Raw genomic sequence first — 20,445 nt, 5'->3', positions numbered from 1 at the left:
TAATTTCAAGGACGAAAACACGCATTAGCGGTAATTATTAGCGTGTGTAATCCTGGAAGGAGTCAGACACAGAGAGAAAGCGGACAGAGTATGTAGGTCATCGGAAGTTGAAACTTGTTGAATGACGTCATTTTATTAGTTTATTGCTACTTTTATCACCGCATGTCACACACAACGACAATCTTTGATGTATTCTCGGCGTAATGGGCAAAGGATATGGACATGAGAACACAAGTTATTGTTCTGCTTCTCCCTTTGCCGCATTAAAACTTTTGTTTTAGTTCCGCGTCACATTATTATCGTCCATCCGCACTGTTCCTCATCGCCAAACTCTGACGTGAGCATCATATGCAAAGTACGTCTGTCCTTTCCTATTCAACTTTCTCTACGTTCGGTTCAACTGAAATGCACTTGAGTTGTGTGTTGATTCAAAACATGCGTACGTATGTATGCATACTTGCCTAAATGAGTCTATCAGTGCCATATGTACATATTTATTTTGCTTAATTACCTATTAAAAGTAATCAGCGATACCGATACGATACGATTATAAATATAGTTTTATGAAATTTATTATTTTCAATTAAGTATTAAATTAGAGCTGGGTTTTATAACTAGTATAATGACACTGATTTCTTGTCCACGGCGGAGCGAGACAAATTTCAAAGATGTGGTAATCCGGAATCTAATTAAGTTATTTGAGTTGGAAATCAAATTCTGCGTTCAATATTTTACGCGAATTCCAAATAAATTCCCATTCATCTCTTTGGGTAACTTGAATCGTTTTAGAACATTCATTTGATTGAAGAGTTGTGAAAGTCAGAATCAGCTCAAATGCAAACACAAAGTCAACGAAACACGTTTTCATGCTCATCGCCCTTTTCTTCCTCCATTCTGTTGCGCCACTACTCTGTTGATTCCAGAGGGAAAGAGACGGAAATAATGAACAAATATTTGTAATTCGCTTGATCCATCAAGAATCAGTCAAGGTTGTTTGAATATATGAACGAAGGCTGCTGGTTTTCCGTGGGTTGCGGGACGACGATGAGTGAATCCCTGGATTCGATTACTTTACTATTTTACTAGCCAAATTCATGGGCGAGAGAGGAAAATTATATTCGTCCTCTGTTTACTCAGCCCACAGCCAGCACAGAGGCAAATTAATTTTTCTGTGGAGATCATGACGGCAAATCGATAGTTGAAGCATGGCGTTGCGTTGAAAAATTTTCCAGGAGTAGTGATAATCGAACATTTGCTTACTTAGTGTCGGAACAAGGGGGAGGGTTGTGTGGCTGATGATGATTATGACATTTATTGAGATCGGCAGATGGATTGCTTTCATTTCGTAGGCCATGCATGACTCATTCCTAAAAATATCATGCACGTATCCGGTCTCAGTTGATGCTGGGTCAATGTCACAAAAGTTATCATAGACTAAAATAACATTTCTCAATCATCCACTTGGTTTATCTTCGATTTTGTGTAGATAGCCACTCCTTTTCAGACCTTTGAGAGATTCCCACCCACGCCTGCCCACCTACGTGTTTGATCATCTTTAGAATATTTGTCCAATCAAGGGATTCTAATCAAAGATATTTATACTTCTATCCCACGTATGTAAGAAATTCATATCGTCTTGGAATAAAATATTGTAGAATGGAAGAGTAGAAAGAAATAGATTTCCAGATATTTTTTTATATCTCGCATTAAAATATCTGTGGCGTAATTAGTTCCAAGAATTATTGTTAAGTACAACTAGAAATTCATTACGCACGTAATATATCGAGAGATGCATATGTCAAAAGGAATGACGATATTTTGTTCGCCTTGGGACAGTCGTGGTCATAAAATACGACATTAAAGAATATGGAGGTACAATAATCAAATGGGTAGATTATAACTTCCTATTAAACTTCATCATGCATGCGAGTCGCGAAATTGCCATAATCCCGATAATGTTGTCATATTTTGGTATTATACGAGTATTGCGCGTCAGACGCCAGGATTAGAGCTCTCCCCAAATGAACAATGTTGCATACATTAATGAATAAATTATTCGACATGTACAGGAGACTTCCAAACATTGAAGTCATTGCACTCAAATTAATAATGATTTTACATCGTATTCCGCTGTCTTATTGTCTCTGTTCATACGGCATATGAATTCCAAGTGGCATAGAATAGAAATTCGAAGGATTGAGATTAAAAAGCGCATTCAGGTCGAGGCCAGCTCCGTATAAATTCTTTTCAGTGAAATCTAATTTCGAAATTTATTATGCCAGACAATCCATGCACATAAATATATATCTGAAATTGGGTAATTAGAACTGGTAGTAAACTGTTTCTTTGTTCTAATGTCAGAATCAGAAATTAGAAATCCTGGCTAGTCTAATCACAGTACAAATGGTAAGAGATTAGAGCAAAGTGACATCAAATCAAGTGGACGAATAATCAATACGAGCTGGTAATGAAAGCAAATGACGATGATTATGATAACCATAACTCTCAATCCAGTGTATTGTGCTAAACTCCTGGTCTGAGAATCTTAGGAGACATATTTATTTATGAATTGGATGAATATGTATATGCCTACCACTCCCCTTTGCGAACTAAGAATATTACCAGGATTACCACCCTGTTGGCTTTATAGTGACATTGTTATTACTTTGGCGAAACTACAGCCTGTTTAGCTTATTTAAATCCTTATTTCACCAGATTTTAAGTGCCCACAGACTTATCGATAACCCCGCCCGCGAGTCTGGTTTTCCAGCCTACATCCAAAATTCGTGATGCCATTGAGACCGTATTTAATAAGTACTGTACGTTTGCATTTCTTTGTGATCAGCAGCATGCGCATTCATTCAGAATAACGATTAGCATTATTTTTGATTTGATTTGGTATCCTTTATTCATGTGTCAATAGATATCAGTTATTAAAACTGGTTTACAATCCGTGACACTAAAAGCTAATTCTCTATATAAGCATATATCTATATTATCTATTATTAGTAGTAAATATATTCTTCGTTACGTCTAGAAATTATCCATTCACGACTCAACTGAATAAATTTAGGATAAGTTAAGTTATCATCCCAGTCGCGTGGTAGCGAATTCCATAGCTTAACAGACCGATAATTTATGCTTTTCTGGGAGAAAGTCGTTTTGGTTCTGGGAACAGCTAAGAGAGGAAAAGTACGTCTAATTGAGGATATAGATTTAAGATGTGACAGGTTCTTAAACGCATATTTAAGTAAAAAAAGGTCTCTCCTCTCCGTTACTGTTAACATATTACATTTAGTTCGTAAATCTACTATATTTAATTTATGTCTGAGGTCTTTGTAGTGTCGAGATTTGCGGATACGTGCTTTTTTCGCAATAATAGGCAAATAGAAATTTAATAGGTAATTGTCAACTTTTCGTTGTATAGTGTCAAGTTGTGGAGTTGTTAGCGTTGCCCATATGTCAATGCAGAAATCTGCAACCGAATGTATATGACTATTCAACATAACCGTCATTACATTTTCACTTAAATAACGCTTTAACCCATATAAATAACCTAAGTTACCGGAAATACGCTTACTTACTGATTCAAAGTGTTGTTTGAAACTCAGTGTCGAGTCAAGTTCCACACCAAGATACTTAAAACAAGAAACTTGCTCGATAACATGACCGCTATCTAACACCAATGGCGAGTTCATAAATTTGTCCGGGATGGGGTCTCTACTTTTATGAAAAATTTGGTATTTAGTTTTGTCGTAATTTAGTGTCATATTATTGTCAGTATACCATTGTTGAATGCGAATTACTTGGTCTTTCAGTGTTTGTAGTAATAGGTCCAAATCTGTTCCTGCAGTGTACACAACGAGATCATCGGCATATAATAGGAACGGCAATGTAATTATATCAGCGATATCGTCTTGATAAGCTCCGTAAACAATAGGTCCGATCGTACCACCCTGAATTATACCAGTAGAATTGATGTAGTATTTATCACTATTTTTAAATCTAAATAATGTATCGCTAACATAATTATGTATTGTTTTGATATAAATGGGGTGTAACTTATACTTAAACATTAGCTTTTTAATTAATAAAGATCTGTCAATACTATTGAATGCAGATTTAGCGTCGAAATAAATAGCTACACATTTAGTATTCGGATTATCTAACGATTCATAAATGAAATTTGAGAATTCAGTTATGGCTGTATGACAAGAACGATTTGTCCTGAAACCGTGTTGCTGATTACAAAGTTTCGATTCTAATCTAATTTGTATTCTATGAAATAGTATTCTCTCGAATAGTTTACAGTATGTGATTATACAGATTATTGGTCTATAGCTACATGGGCTCAAACGCGGGCCTTTCCCTTTATATATAGGGGTTACATATGTTGTTTTGAAATCGCGAGGAAGTTTACAATTAGTGAAAATTATATTAAATAAAATAGCTATTTGGAAAGAAATAACATTGTAACAGCGTTTGAGAATTGACAAAGGTACAAAAAAATCTGACTTACTATCTTTCTTTGTGTCAGAAATAGCCTTATTCACTTCCTCGACAGTAACTAATTCAAATTTGTCAGGTGATTCAGAGTCGTTATAACTATTCTCATAACGTGTGATCTCTTCTAGTAAAGTATGTTCAGGGATTAAATTATCGGAGGTTACAACAAAATGTGACGCAAGTGCATCGTTGATAGTATTAGTGGTATCATAAATAACAGAATTATCTGGATCTACTAGCTTATTAATTGGTGTATAATTAGATTTACGGTAACCAGTGAGTTCATTAACATTTTCCCACAGGTTTGCAGTATTTTTGCATGAATTTACAAATTCTTTGTTAAAATATGATTTTTTAGCATTGGTTAAACTATTATTATAATGGTTGCGAGCTTTTGTGTATATTTTTTTATCGGAAGAGGATTTGGAAGTATCGGATACAGTTCGTAACCTATCTCTATATTTACGTAATTCTGCAAGCCTGCTGGTGTACCATGGGTTAAGTTTAGGCTTAATTAATCGCTTCTTAATAGGAGCGTATTTATCAAGTAATTGCATAACATAACTGTTATATCTACAAAATTCTAAATGTGGGCTAGAATTAACATCAAAATTATAAGTAGCAAGTTCTTTTTCCAGTTCCTCGAAATTACATAGTTTATAGCATCTATAAGTTAAAAATGTAGGTAAATATTTCATATACTTAACTTTTCTTATTACAAAGGTGAGGTCATGGTCCGAACTAGAGTAAGGAAAGTGACCTGATGTTATTACATTGTTTTTTATATTTGAGTAAATGTGGTCTAGCTGGGAGGAGCCCCGAAAAGTTGGACCAGTTATGTGCTGCCATAATTTGAATTCTCTACAGGCAGTAAACAGTGAAAATGAATTTGAGTCAGTTTTTAAAAGATCTAAGTTGAAATCACCTAAAATATAATATTCGTAGTCAAAGGATAAAAGAAAGGTGTTCAGCTCTCGGAAAAAGCTGATTAATCTAGCTCCAGGTACTGATGGATGGCTATAAAGTACAGTTACTAAAATTGGTTTACAGTTTTTTAAAATAATTTTGAAAATTTGACATTCAGATTTTGCATAAAGTGGAACTAGACATTCTATATGTTCAAAATTAATTTCAGTTTTGATATAACTTATTATTCCCCCACCTGAGTTATAATTACGGTCTGTTCTCAATATGGTATAGCCATTAACAATATACATACCATCTTTGTCTCTGTCTGCATTAAGTTTCGACTCCGTGAAAGATATTACATCTGGTCTACAGTCAGAGAGCAAGTTTAGAATGTCATCAAACTTATTACGCAGACTATTAATGTTTTGATGGCATATTTTTAGTCCTTTCGTCGACTTGAGTGTGTTGTAAATTCGTGTAGAGTTGACATTGAGTTGAATTGGTCGACGAAGCGGTGAGTGGTCGAATGTCGAGGAAGAATTGGGGTCGGATGTCGAAAATGGTAAAATGGGAAGTGTAGAGTTGTGTTGTGCAGTCGTTGCTAGATGTTGTTGGGAAGATGGGATACAAAGCTGACAAGTCCATCCTTCACGTTTTAATTGGGAATATATTCCACCATGGGGGATATGGGCGCATTTTTTCCAGTGAAAATGATTGTAGCAAAGTTGACATTGCAGGTAGTAGAATCTTCCGGTGATGTGGTTTTTACATATTTGGCATATCATCCTCATGGAAGTTTAAGAGGAACCCGTTAGAGTTTGAAGTTGCTCAAAATAATGTATGGTATTATATAACTTTAAATAACTTGCCTGGCCTGTTGGCCAGCTAAGGTCGCAGCCATTCATAAATAGAGGGATCTAACTCGTTACCATATTTATGTGGCGCAGGGCGACCTCAGGGGCTTTAAGATGTGGTGCGCGGGTCGTCCTTATCGAGTAATTGGGGGAGTTATGATGTTCAGAATATGATGTTCATTATGTTCAGACATGTGCTTGTAGAACATATCCACCATAATTTTGAAACTCATAATTTTGTACGCTTCAAATTTATGAAATCAAACTTTTCCCCACGTACGCCTCTCTTTTGTAATAAATCTCTAAAAATTAAAAGTTTGTAGACTGTAGCATTTGGGCCAATTTATTTATTTTTTGCCCAAAAATATTTTTGTGACGCATTGTTGTTTGTAAGTATCGTTCGTTATATGTGCTTGGAGTCTTGTGAGACCGAGAGTATTGTGAAGATACGTCTCGTTGGTTTATTTGTCCATGTTCACCACATTTTGTTTTATGCTTTACTTTTATTACACACGCAACACGCTTCTGGTGATGGGATGAGACTAGAAAATGGGATGAAAGTTTCTCAATCATTTTCTATCTATCCTTGTCCACACAATCCAGAGGAATTTAATCTTATTTTACACAAAAGAGGATTTGAAAAAAGTTTCGCCCCAAAATTTGATTTGATTTATCAACTCATAACTTGATAATAATAGCAAGTTTTCACAAACTACTAGCACACACAAGTTTTGCTACCAGATTGTTCAAGAAAAGTACTCAGCTATGAGAGATCTGTATGGCTGCACTGATTATATATGTACTATACGCAGTGAGTGAGTGAACGGCAAACAAATAGATAAATGAACAAGGCAAACAATGCAGAGTCCAAATTTTGAACTAGAATTACTTGCGTGAGATAATATTAAGAGACAGTAGAGTCTAATAATTAAATAGCTGGTTGTTTCACCTCAATTCCTTTTCGTATATACAAGCTGGTCACTTGTCTAAAAAACCTGGATGAACAATGGGAAAGAAGATAAGTAAAAAGAAGTTTGGGGAAAACAAACGACACAAACAAAAAATCGAGAGCAGGACAGGAGGGACGATAAGGGAAGAGGAAGTTGCTGGCCATTGAACACAAAATATAAGTCAGATTGACGTCAGATTCCAAAGAGCCAAAGCTACGGTTCTTGAGAAAGTTCCCTGTGTTTTTCTCGAGTAATGTGACCAACTCACTTTCACCCTGTCTCTGGATGGACTACTCTCACCGATATGCAATGACATTACAATTACAAACATACGCCCAAAATTCATTTCTATCCAAAAAGTTCAATTATTTCTTTAGTCATAATTAATAGTTTTTTCAGTTCGTCATAAAAATGATGTGGAACGACACGTCGTTGTGATTTAGAAGTCTAATTATTAGAAGTACACATTCCACAAATAAGAAAATAGAATCTACAGTAAAATATCTATTTTTAGTGTTATAGGAGTGGGTAACCCTAAATTGGAGGATATATGTATTTGTTAAGCCTTATCATAATCTAAGCAGAGCGGAAAATAGTTCTGGCTGCCAATAAGTGCAGTGCCAAGAGAAATTGGACCAATTCCACGACGATTCTCGCTCGAAAACCTTCCCCGCCCGCTGATCAGAATGTACAGAAATTTATGTATCACGACGACGAGTAACATGTTTCTGGGTGAAATTTCTACCCGTTTGTCAGTTGTACACTTAGGTAATTATTATACAGCCAAGGGGGAGACATTTAGCCAGAAAAAATCTCTGGAAAATAAGTACCTTTTCAGTTTTCATAATGCTTAAGGATTTATCGGTACATGTCCTCTGGCTATTACTTATCGTTAGCCACATCAACATCGTATCTCAACAGCGTTGCAGAAATACCTTGCTCGGAATCTTTTAAAAAATGGCTTAGTGGAAAATTTTTGCAGATATCCAGATCTAAACTCTGTAGAACAAATTTCAGGCGTCTTATGCATTTGCGGAGTAAATGTTTTATGCCACTGGCGAAATACGATTATATCCCAATTGATTTTCTCATGAAAGCCAGGATTTATTTTTTCTAAAGAAGAAATGAATTCAAAGTTTGGATGGCTTATTTTCGAACTTTATTCGTTTCACTATGTTACATTTTTTCATTTTTTGGTGTAAGTAATATATTTCGTTAGATTTCAGTAAGTTGCATAAAGGGCATTAATCTAGCAAATTGGAATAATATTCATATATACATAACTTATTTACCTCACCTTTGCTTATCAATTTTTGAGTTTGTAGTTTAACAGTATTTAGCTTGTATCATATTTTGAGATTATTTATGTATGTATACATAAAATTGCATATTTTATCTGTTTATTTTCTGTTCGTGTATGATATTAAAAATTAATGTATATATTTATGAAATGCAAAAATTTATACAAAGTTTTCGAAAACTAGACAATTTCTAACCACCATTCTAACCATCACCCGTACTCTCATGTCAAATGGGATCAATTAAATAAAATTACACGATGCACAGACAATTAAATTCATTGAAGGTTCACACGATTGTGTAATTATTGTTAGAATTTGGTTCGAGACTCCTAAAACTTAAGTTGTGTAGTTGTGATTTTGCTGTTGTTTTTACCAATAATTTAAAAAGTACATAATTTAAAATGCTATTGTACATACATACTTGTGTGTTTTTACCTGTTGCGAGTGTGCTACAAAACTATATATAGTGCTAGCCTATAGGCCTTCGAACATCTTCATTATTACACATTTACATAATATGTATATCCTGCATAATTTTATAACTTTCACTAACAGGCGACGTTGTTAACTCACTTGGATAAGTTGAGACCTGAGGTACGTATTGTGTTTAAAATAGCCAAACGTGAAATGTTATGTAAAATGTAGACAACTATGTACGATTAATTCAGTAGAGAGACGACATTCATTAATTTTAGCCCGAACCAGTACTTACGCAAATACGTTGACTGAAATTAAGGGGCCGACCATGCTCATTCATTGCACTGCTCATGCAACCTATCCAAAGTGAAATTTTGTATGACTTACCAAATAATAAGTTCAGAAGGGGGTACAAATACTTAGGCGAGTGTTGCTATTGACGTTGCATCCCTAAACTAGTTTCACAAAGAAGGAGAGAGGATGGCCCCAGTGCCCCAAAAGTTTATAATGAATGCTGATGAAACTTGTCGTGAAGTTTGGTTTGAAATAACTCTAAAAATTATGGGTAAATATTTTGAGCTAGGCAAAGCATAATGCATGATGGAAGGATTTCATAGAAATACAGTTAAAAATTATTAAAAACAAAATACTATTTATCACTTAAATCCTGGTTCGGGCTAACCAAAGCTGACTAGGTGTCATGTATAAGTGGACAAAGATAAAAATGTCTTTTTTGAAATATTTCTAATTTATGTATCCAAACCGTGAATTTGAGTCCTTACAGAGTCTTTTAGTCTTAAAATTATGTTTTATGACGTAGTTGGCCTTTCTATTCTACAATTGTGTATTTTTTTAAAAACATGGGTCAAATTATTAATTTTGTGGGACGCCTTGAAATTGGTCTTCGAAATCTTAAGAGGGTTTCCTTCATGGTACAATTATGGGAGTAATGAATTCGAAGTGTATTTACATATGTAAACAAGCAGCGATACTTCAAAAAATTCATTACACAAGGCATGGACATCCTTTCATAATTAACGTCTGGATTTCGTATTTATTTCCAAATAGAGAAAGCCAACCCGAGTGTAATAAGGTGTGTGATTTTTAGCATACGACCCAGCATTAGCCAAACATAGGCTGAATAAACATGAATATGAAGCAATCATGGGCAACGAACTATTGATGGTGAGGAGAGAAAGCAACCTTCCATGCCAAAATCTGTGGTCTGTAGAAAATAAAATAAACTCGTGTGTGGCGATCCGAATTCGCTTGACTTAGAAAACTTATTATTATCCAATGCCACAAATTTGTGGGTTGGGTTCGTGGTTTTGGATGTAATACAGACAGAACTACGACGACGTAGCCAATCAATACTTTACTCGGTCGTTTTGTGCGAGACTGGAAGTCACAATCTGGACAATTTTGGATAATTTATTGCTCTGTCCTTTTCCCTGGTATCTGGTTGGCTTCGTTGTCGTCGTTGGCTGTACTTGATTTGTGTATGTTTAGCATTCTCTCCATACATCTCCCATCACATTTTTCCCTGTCCAGTAAGGATGATACATTACATTACAATCCGGATGGACTGAAATTATGCTGTGGCCACCACTCAAAATGTATTTACAATAGATAATTTATGGGCTCACCAAAGAAAAAAAGAGATAATATTGGAAGCCAAAGTATGCACACTGGTTGCATTAGATAAAAGCTGGTAACATGTACTCCAAGCTTAATATACATATACCTAAGATATATATGCACAAAGTGTCTACGCAGCCAGTGTACATAGCTAAATGCGAATTTATCGTTCAAATGCACCGAACTGAAAAGTTTACATAATGGAACAAATTTCCATCAACTTTAAACTTCACGTGATCCTCCCCAAAAATTTCTAGAAATTCTGCACAGGCCTTCAAGAAATAAAAAACCTTTTAAGGCAGTGGATGAACAGAATTGATGCAAGGAATATTAAGTCTGTCTGCAGCAGCATCTGCATCATCAAGTGGATTTACATAGACTGCTCGCTTGGATGAAACTGGGAGAAAGCCAAACCAACAAGTAAGGACTATGCGCCTCATGTCACATGTGTTATGCAATTGGTGATTATGTAACTCAACTTTCATAAATGATGATCGTGGTGATGAGTAAAATGTTCCCAATTTAAAATGCGACAAGTAAGAACATCTGGGGAAATGCAAGTAAATAATAAATGCAAGAAGGAAGGGCTATTTTTTATTACATTGCCAATGCAGTGGACCTTGCACCTCAAATACGACCACCAACTTACATGAGAGTAATTCAGTCCCTCGTAGTCTGCGACTAGCAGGTTCTAGATTTGCGTTTCGTTACGGGTATTTGCGTTACATATGAGAAAAGCATATTTTTGCGTTACATAATTAAACGGCCCCGGTATTGTGATGAGTAATACCGGGGCCGTTCAGTAAAACTTATGGGTATTAAACTTTTGTCATATCAAATTTTTACGTACCGGTATAAAATTTGAATACCAAAAACAGTAACAACTTTGATACCGAGAGAAATCAATTTCATGACTAAATTTCTAAAAGTGAATTCAAGAACTCGTTTCACAAATAATTTGTAAACTAGCGCATTAATCGTACCAAAACGAAGAGAAAATATCCATTAAACTTATCATTAAAGTAAACGTCATGATAAGAGCGACAAAAAAATCCTCGAAAAAAATGCCCCCTGAGAGAATTGAACTCCCGACCTCCTGTTTACGAGACAGGCGCTCTACGACTGAGCTAAGAGGGCTGACACAGTTAAAAGGGCGAGTCTGACGGGTGCTTGTTCCATGTGGAACTTGTGTCGGGCTGCTGACTCTTGGAAATTGCTCTATATGCAAACGCTCATGAAAAAGATTACTCTCATGTAAGTCCCTCACGCATGGACTCGTTCTCCGGATTCTTATTAGACGGACATCCGTTTGGAGGAGTCCTTGAAGGGGGAGTCGAAGAGCTCGAGGATGGGGGACGGGGTGCGGGAGGGGCTAAGGTCGAAGGATTCGGAAGGCAGCGGGACTCCATGGTAGCGAGAGGAGGAAGAACCGGAAGTCACCCCACCGCTACCGGCCATCGTCGTCGTCGTTGTTGTCGTTTGGTAAGGATGACGATGGTAGACTGCCACAGAGACTGACTTCCTATCGAATGGCTGGATGTGGGTCATTTTTGCCGGAGACTTGGTGAGCGTGAGTCTTCGTGGGGGTCGAGATGAAGCTCGACAGAAAGGGAGTCGAAGAGGACATTTAGGACATCGACATGAGCACACGGACGTTAACGACCCTCCCACCGATGTGGGTATTTCTTGAGGCATGTGACCCGAAATTATTGATCCCTGTTGGAATCATACAAAAGTAAATCGTGCAGATAATTTGAAAATCAAGCGCATTAAAACTGCATGAACCAAAGCAAACTCGTTTTTATTTTATATTTCAAACTTACGTTTGCCGTGATCACATCCCCCTCCAGGCGTATACTAAATGCTGCAGCCTGTTAAGACACAACAAGAAATAAAATTAGGCGAAATGTTGAAACAACAGTAGTTACTTTGTTAGACATTCGATTTTATCCAGTGTTTAAGCAAGTTTAGGTGGAATGTGGGGAACCCTAATTGCCCGACAACACGACCAAAGTCCAGGGTAGAAATGATGATCTAATCATTAGTGGGACCAAGAATGGGGTAACGAATAACCAACATTTCTTTCATAAGTCCTCCATACATACATTTATGTTCCCAATTACAGTAAATTGACCAGCGCATGACGATCTTTGCTCATCATGATTTCCCTGAGAAATTGCAATTGTGCAAAATTACAGACAGCGCATTGACATCGCCGACCACAACGTTTTAGATACGCGTTTCGATATCCTATTTCATAAATCGTACCATTATACTGAATAATTGGAGCTGGTTTTTCAACTTATTTGAGATAGTGACATTATGGTTATGATAATTCTGTAAATGACACGTTATTTAGGAGAATTGCAACCCTTGCTATGTAAAAATACATGATATGTAACCTCACAAACCAGTGCGAATACATATAAAATTGTCATACTCCAAATTAAAATAATACTCATACTGCCAGCACTTATCCTAAGCTACATATGTATGAATGAGTTACCACTTTCGTGAGGCGAAATTAGGCCAGTTATAAAGTTTAGCTCGAAAATGTAAACTGGCATACGGTGAAATGACTGTAAATTATGAACTTTTAAGTAACTGCTGACATCCCCAAGCGACTTAATGACCCATAGTTCGGCACCATCCGCCCGGTTTCTGTATGTTCCAGCCCATAAATGAAGTTTGCTGCTGGTCTGCTCTTTCAGTTAATGCAAAATAACGAGTTCATAAATGTCAAAAGAACAAAGTAGAGTAGGAATATTTGAGCAGCTTGTGAAAAATGCACACGCTATAAAATTCCTCCGGCTCCCTTATGGGGAGGTTTGAATGCCCATGGAGAATAAATTAGAATCCACGCAGAACCCTTTGTAGTTGACCTCACCAAGTTGCTCCCTCCTTTAAACATCGTATGCCTACTGGACTGTGGAAGAGGCTGCTGCTAAACTTTATTTCTTTTTACACAAAAACTTGCTCAGACCTGCATCTGAGGAGCGAAATGTGCCCATACGAAGCAGCCAAGAGAGAGCTTTCCTGGACAAGGAATCTAATTTATTTTAGAGTTCATTATCGTACTATCGTACATCAAGGGAATTGCACGTTTTAAGAAATTAGACACGGTCCAACGTTTATTCCATTACTTTCTTTTGACTTTTACTAATTACCGCTCTGAACCACTTTTAGAGTAGCTTTAAGATATCATTTTTCGTCGACGAAATAAAGTTTTAAACAGGAAATTCAAACAACTCCCTCGCAATGTTAAATAGAACTACTACACGTATTTGTACTCCTCACGTTTCTTTCTGCTAAGCTGCACTGAATGTGTATCAAATTCTCAAATACGACGACTTTACTTGCGATTTCTTTCGATTTATGATTATCCGCTCTGAAATTTTGGAATTAGAGGAAAGTATTTTACTTACTTGTAAGGCTTCTGCTTCATCACGTCGTTCGTCTGAAAATACGAATTTCGTTCATTAACGCCTTTACTTTTGTAATGGAGAAAGCACGGATGGAGTGAGCATACTGTAAATACAGTGGTTCGGTCGGAATACAGTGGTTGTTGGTCTAGTAATAATTTTTCTGATTTATTGTAGTATTTCTGAACGGGGCTTCGTCAACTACTGTGCTACACAAGTAGGATGCAACGAAATATGCAAATAAGCAAGTACACGAATTCTTTTTACCTTCCGTGTTCATTGTGATGAACCTCATGACCAGGAGATTAAGACAAGCGGCGACCACTGCGAGACCGACTGTGGATCAAAAAGACAACTTTTACCTTCCTATACTTTTCAAGTTTTAGTGTGAACGTGGCCTAGATAATGCTCAAATGAGTATCGTATGCCATTTTTAAATGACTTTTTCTTACACAATATAAAGATGAGGGAAAAGGCTACATATTCCGGCTTCTGGTCTAAGGCTCGATCTTTCTGAAGTGCGACCATGTCCCCGAATCCTGTAAAAAATTAATATTCGTCGCAATTAATTTAGACGACTTCACTTTAATGATTTTGTGGACCTTGTAACGCTGAAATCTTGTAAGAAAGTTACCTATGGTCGTTAATGTAATAAAACAATAGTACACAGAATCAAAGTAGGTCCATCCCTCGTAGTGACTAAACGCTGGAGGACAAAGAACAAGAACAAAAGAACGTTGAGAGTGAATTTGAACTCTATCGTTTTTCAATGCTTCGTTACTTACCTGCCGCTCCCCCCGCAATAGTTATTGTGCTCAAAGTGGTCACCACGCAAATTAGATTAGTTTCCGTCGCATCGGTGCTTTGAGATCTGTAAGAAATAAACAAACAATAAGTATCTTGAGTAGTGTTTAGGATTTACATTTGAAAGTGCATATGTTATATGAGTGGGTTCTTTTAGGAAGGGAAATATTGCATGTACATACAAGTACTGTTTAGGAAGCATTATCAAAATCATAAGGATGTATTTATTCCAGGTGCAAAGGTCCTACGTGAAATTAGCAGAATTCAACCTGAAGACGGTTCATGGAAAATGCAGAGAACAAAGACTTTTAGTTCTTTGTGTACCAACTTTTCTATTCTAAATTTACAAATTCAAGCTCAACCCGTCCAATCTCGTCGTGATCACAATACAACATTATTTCTTGTTTTCCTTCTGTTTTGTTTTCTAACCATTATTATCCCGACCTGGAGCGAGAGAGGCATGTCTTACATAAGTATATGCCCATGCATGCATGCCTGGAGTGTTTACTATTCTGAATAATTCAAAAAGCAATTTGCATACCAACTCCCAAAGCACTTTTCCGTGCAAAACGTCTAAGCCGAATGCACTGCATCAGTTCCTCTCTAGCAAACTTATTACCGTAAACAAATACTGGTTAACTTGAGGGTGAGGAGGTGAAGGGAAGGTGACCAGACCAGTTTAGTCAGCTGAGGCATCCGGGGGGAAGAACATGGCAATCCACTTATGTTCAAGGGACAGCTGAGTGGTTCACCTAAACATAAACTCTCACAACCTCTTACTTTCCCCAGGCCAACAGCGTCACCATCCATCCTCATCCTCATAGACATCTTTGCATTATGTATATCGGAGTCATCTTATATCGGGAATCATTACCAAGTTGTACCTCTCGAAACAATAATTTTATGCATAATATTTTCTCAGAGTTTGAATTCTGAATTGCAAACAAAAAGCAGCAATCCGTAGGAGTAACATTTTCATAAAGTAGAGTGGAAAGTAAATGAAGTTTATGACCGCAGTATAGTGCCTTTCCTGCGCGTGAGGGATATTTCAAATCATCTCGAAATGAATGAACGGGACCATTAAAATTGCCCACACGAAGAGTCTGCGAGAATTGTCATTACACTTCCATTATTAATCACTGCGAAGATAGTGGTAATTAATGCCAGGCGCGGAATTTCGTGGACACTTTCCCTGCAGTCGCCAGCCAGCGAGTGGGCATGTATTTAATTGCGAGTGAAGTCGTTTCAATCTTATACATACGCCAATGAGCGCGTTCAACCTGGTTCCGTCCTGCCTAATGATCAGCCATTGCGACATTCTTTAAGATTAATGCCAGCATCCACTTTGGTGTGGCTATTGACCTTAACGACGAGAGACTCACGCTGTCATTTGGCAAATCCAAACTTTCATGAAATGTCGTAATCATATCTCTGGTCCTCAGGCTTGTACTTTGTGGACTATTAATTATTCTGATGCAATAAACCTAATCCATACGATTTCTCTGGTATCAGATTAATTAAAGTTTCGTCATCCTGTTATAACCACGTTTTCCACCATTACCAATTCGTTTTTGCCATTCAAGCACTAGGAATTGCTTCAGCGTTCCACGTACATAGAGGGTACGCAAATTTTAGATGGCATCAACTTATTTTCCCGTTTCTTCATACTTATTAAATTTATTAAAGGTTAAACAAGTATGAGATTAATAGTGTTACGTATTCAATATTATGTATGTAGTTGTTGGTGGTTCCTAATACAATACATTACACTGCATTGAATAAGATTTTGCTGTGGACATGGCCTGTTGTTATCCACCTACGTCAATCTCGCTCCCTGTGATTGATGACTTGCCAAGCAGCCCGTACGTACTTTCTTCCTTTCCCACAGCGCAGCAGTCACATTCGCGGATGGGAGATAATATTTGTCTGCTTTTGAAGTTTGTGTGTTCTGCACGGTGGAACTTTCTTTTTGTCGATTTCGTATTTATCTTTCTTTTCCCTCTTGACAGTTCTTGACAGCCGTTTGTTTGTTACTTATGCTCATTTTGAGCCCCTTCGTCCTGCCCATTTCTTGTTCCCATATTTCACTATTCCTATTTCTACGTTTCCGAAATGACAGTCATATCACCACTTCATCACTCACAAGTTATTTATTTCACCCCATTACTCTCGTTTCCTAATAAAACTCACCATCATCCTAGCTGAACTGCGACTTATCACGGTTTGGATCTGCTGACAACTGTCTCATTTTCCCAGAGTGACACTTGGCCCATGCGTCACACATGCAAATATTATTAAACAAAAATGCATAATTTGAAGAAAAAAACTTTATACTTTTTTATGCTGCTCATGACATATGAATCTCATTCCAATGCGTTTCAGCAGGGAGGATGAGTACTAATACGAATACAATTGCAACTTGTCCATCTACATATTGAGTTCCGAAGTTTTTTTTATCTATATATTGACAGACAGCTTTTTATTGCCGCTCAGTTTACGTTGAACATAAAAGTTTTTTAATCAACGTGCTCAGAGAAGTTAGTGTTTGCGATGATGCTTGTGATGGAGAAAGCTGCCACGTTGAAAGGGAGACATCAGACTAAATAAACCAAGTTAAACGGACACAACGAAGGGGTGAAATAATTGCGCAGTAACGAGGTCATCGTAAGGCGAAAATATGCTGATTTCTGAAATCCCCGTCCACAATTAAGTCTAAAACGACCTTCCAAAATACTATGAAATTGACACCTTACATGGTTTGTTTGGTTGATGGCTAAAGGTCGACAGGACGTACGGACCGACTGGCGGAACAGATGGACAGACTGGATGCATAGAGGACTTTTACTCCTTAATAATGGGCCTTTGCTCATCACCATTAAACGAGCTTAAAATTGCATTAGTTGAGTTATTATAAGTGCTTTACTCAACACGTAATGGTGAAAGCGACGCCGTCGTTGCACTAACTGACTGACTGAGGAAGCAGAGAAAAGCGAATCCCTGTAACGTAAATGTAATTGAAATTGATGAAACCCAATTAATCAATGTTGCGCTGCTGAATGGCTGAAAATGTTAAAAGAGGAGTAGTCTCTCAAGTCCCGTTAATATTAGATTACTTCACCTTCTTTCCCTTATGGAGAAAGCTACATAATCTCAAAATAATGATGGGACACGCCAACCAGCGCAAACCACACACACACATAAGTGGTTCGCCCATCATTCACCTCACATAATTTAAACAAGAAGCAATCACCACCATTTTCAATGACTTTACCAAAACAGCTTAATAAAATGTTTAGTTGCTCGGTAAATTATGAAGAGAATATCCACCCTACTCGCCACCTAAACTTGCTAATGAGACAACACATTATATGATTATCGTAAAATCAAAAGAAACGTAGTCAGCGCTCACCCTCAGTAGAATATCAGTTTCCTTATAAATTTACCACGTATGTATGTAGAGACGTGGCGTGGTACATATTATACAAACGTCTGCATGTTTACAATTTTTTAATTTATGACTAAAATAACTTAATAATAGCATTAAATTCTGAACTGTGAGTGAACCTTAAATTCTGACAGTTCCAGATGCACAGATATTAATAAATTGACCTGTGTCGGTCAGTTACAAGAATCTACTTTCGCTCGAGACTAACCAAGTCATTTCCTCTCGGATACAGCAACGACAACAACGGAGGCACCAATGTTGATAAACTGCGCCCGCAAAAAAACAAGTCGCCACATTTTCTCTTTGATGTTTGTTCCCGTCAAATGCTCGCACTTTCTAATAACAAAGGATTCCAAGAGTAAACGCTGAATTTTTCCTCCTCTGCTTTCTTCATTTTATTTCTTCGATGGGTCGGTCTGCTCATAATTTTCTTTCACTGCGCTCCGAGGACTGTGAGAAGTGTGCTGGATGTTGGATTGGGGCTTAAGGCCTGATCCTCTCCAAAGTGCCCCACCATTATTTAACGTCGTTAAGTTTCTTTAGACTTGGCCATGATGCATTCTCTTTCTCTCTCCTTATGTTCATACACACGTTCCCTACCTCATCTCTAATCCAACAATAAACTGAATTAAATAGGAGGCACCAGCACTCAGACTTTTGTGAGTGAGTGCATCCTACCACCTATCGAAGTATTCTATATTTTCTATTCTATTCTTTGCAAGAAGGAATCCTTGCTAATTTTGTGTGTGCTCAAGTCTAATTTCTTGTGAAGACAGTCAGAGCACATCCTCTTGTCGAGAGAGGGTTTTGTTTGGAAAGAATCTCTGCTCGAATTGTAATTGCTTTCAAATTGTGGTCCAATGCTGCGCATCGTTACGACAATCTTAAGCAATATCGTCTCATTACTTCCATCTATAAATAAACCAAACTCCAGCCAGAGGTCGGCTAAAAAAATAAACCTTTATCTTGCTAGATTTCCTTTTTCGCTGTGTTTGGCAGTTGTGATTAGAGAGAGATCACAACGATTTGGCCCGTTTATGTTGCTCATGTAATCTGGCCATGTTGTGCTTAGAAGAGTGTTTATTTTTTTATTGGGAAATGACCACAAGATACATTGGCCAATTATCGCTTAGTTGATAAATATATCACGCAACCGTTCAGTGCTTCTATAAAACATGGTTTCAGTTTATTTATAAAATTCCCATGCATCTATATGTATAGTCCGAGCCCTGTGTTGGCCATCCAGTGCTACACGAGCGATTTGCGTCATCCAGTTTCCAGAAGTAAAAAGAAATTACACAATCACGCAGATCCCCACATTTGTCAGGGTTAAAAATGCCGACGTGGATTTGGTAGTAGGTATGTTCTAAAGGAAGATCAAGAGACAGTGCAAAATTGAAATAGTCAGTCGGTATAATTTACTTTCCAAATCAGTCGACTGGAAAGCCGCTTCATACGATCGATTTGACGTAAATTGGATATGGTTGTTTTGTTACTTCTGTCCCAAATAGTCGCAATCACGCTAAACCGGCAGCCAGTCAAAGAGTTTGAGGAGAAGATATAAAATATGTCACACAAAAGGACGAACAATAATAAGGGCCCAATGTTGAATAAAATAATTCTATAAATGACTATCCAAACTCTTTGATATTTCTTTGCTGCCAAACAAAATATAGTATTACCTAAACAAATAATGTGCTTGAAGGGTATTATTTCTGACGGATTGTTATCTGTTATTCAGAGGAGCTAAAGCCTTGACGTAAATTGGCTTAATGAACGGATTTTTCTTGAAAGTCTGAAATAAAACTTTGTCCTACTGGCCATGATGAATATATGCAAGAAGGCAACTATGCATGTGTATTGAAGGAGGAGAAATTTAGAACCCGTGAAAAAGACTCGTTTAGTGAGTGAGACAATTGGCAGGGCAAGTGGTGAAAGTTTGGTGGAGTGTGACAAAGACGTGTTATTGGACTTACCCTGCTAACTTTTTGATGTTCCGTATTGCGAAGGAGGAGAATCGATTGAGCCTTTCACCTATGCTCTGGAACATCACCAGCCCCAGAGGGATACCTGGAACAATAAGATATCAGATTTTAGCAGAGGCCAACTCCAATCCGAGTTAAACCTACCAATAGCTGCGTAGCACATGGTGAATAATTTACCACCCGTGGTTGTCGTTGTCGAGTGACCATAACCTGA

General features: G+C 37.3%; 1 protein-coding gene and 1 non-coding gene across 2 annotated transcripts in view; both read right to left on the bottom strand.

Moving 5' to 3' along the window:
- Positions 1-8,355: 8,355 nt before the first annotated feature.
- LOC110846608 (two pore potassium channel protein sup-9) overlaps positions 8,356-20,445 on the bottom strand; it is a 38,219-nt gene continuing 26,129 nt past the window's right edge. The window contains exons 4-12 of the mRNA XM_022093413.2: positions 20,376-20,441; positions 20,223-20,316; positions 14,783-14,868; positions 14,632-14,703; positions 14,450-14,536; positions 14,265-14,333; positions 14,001-14,032; positions 12,399-12,446; positions 8,356-12,291 (exon numbers count right to left, since the gene is read on the bottom strand). Of these exons, the coding sequence (XP_021949105.1) occupies positions 11,869-12,291; positions 12,399-12,446; positions 14,001-14,032; positions 14,265-14,333; positions 14,450-14,536; positions 14,632-14,703; positions 14,783-14,868; positions 20,223-20,316; positions 20,376-20,441 (977 nt within the window). The 3' untranslated portion in view covers positions 8,356-11,868. The remainder of the gene's footprint in view (positions 12,292-12,398; positions 12,447-14,000; positions 14,033-14,264; positions 14,334-14,449; positions 14,537-14,631; positions 14,704-14,782; positions 14,869-20,222; positions 20,317-20,375; positions 20,442-20,445) is intronic.
- Positions 11,641-11,712, bottom strand: Trnat-cgu. The gene has a single exon. It is a non-coding gene; the product is annotated as a tRNA-Thr (tRNA).

This window comes from Folsomia candida, unplaced genomic scaffold (assembly GCF_002217175.1).
Source record: "Folsomia candida strain VU population unplaced genomic scaffold, ASM221717v1 Fcan01_Sc003, whole genome shotgun sequence".
NCBI classification, from domain to species: Eukaryota; Metazoa; Arthropoda; class Collembola; order Entomobryomorpha; family Isotomidae; genus Folsomia; species Folsomia candida.
The sequence above is the reverse complement of the archived record's forward strand: the minus strand, read 5'-3'. Positions and strand labels throughout refer to the sequence as shown.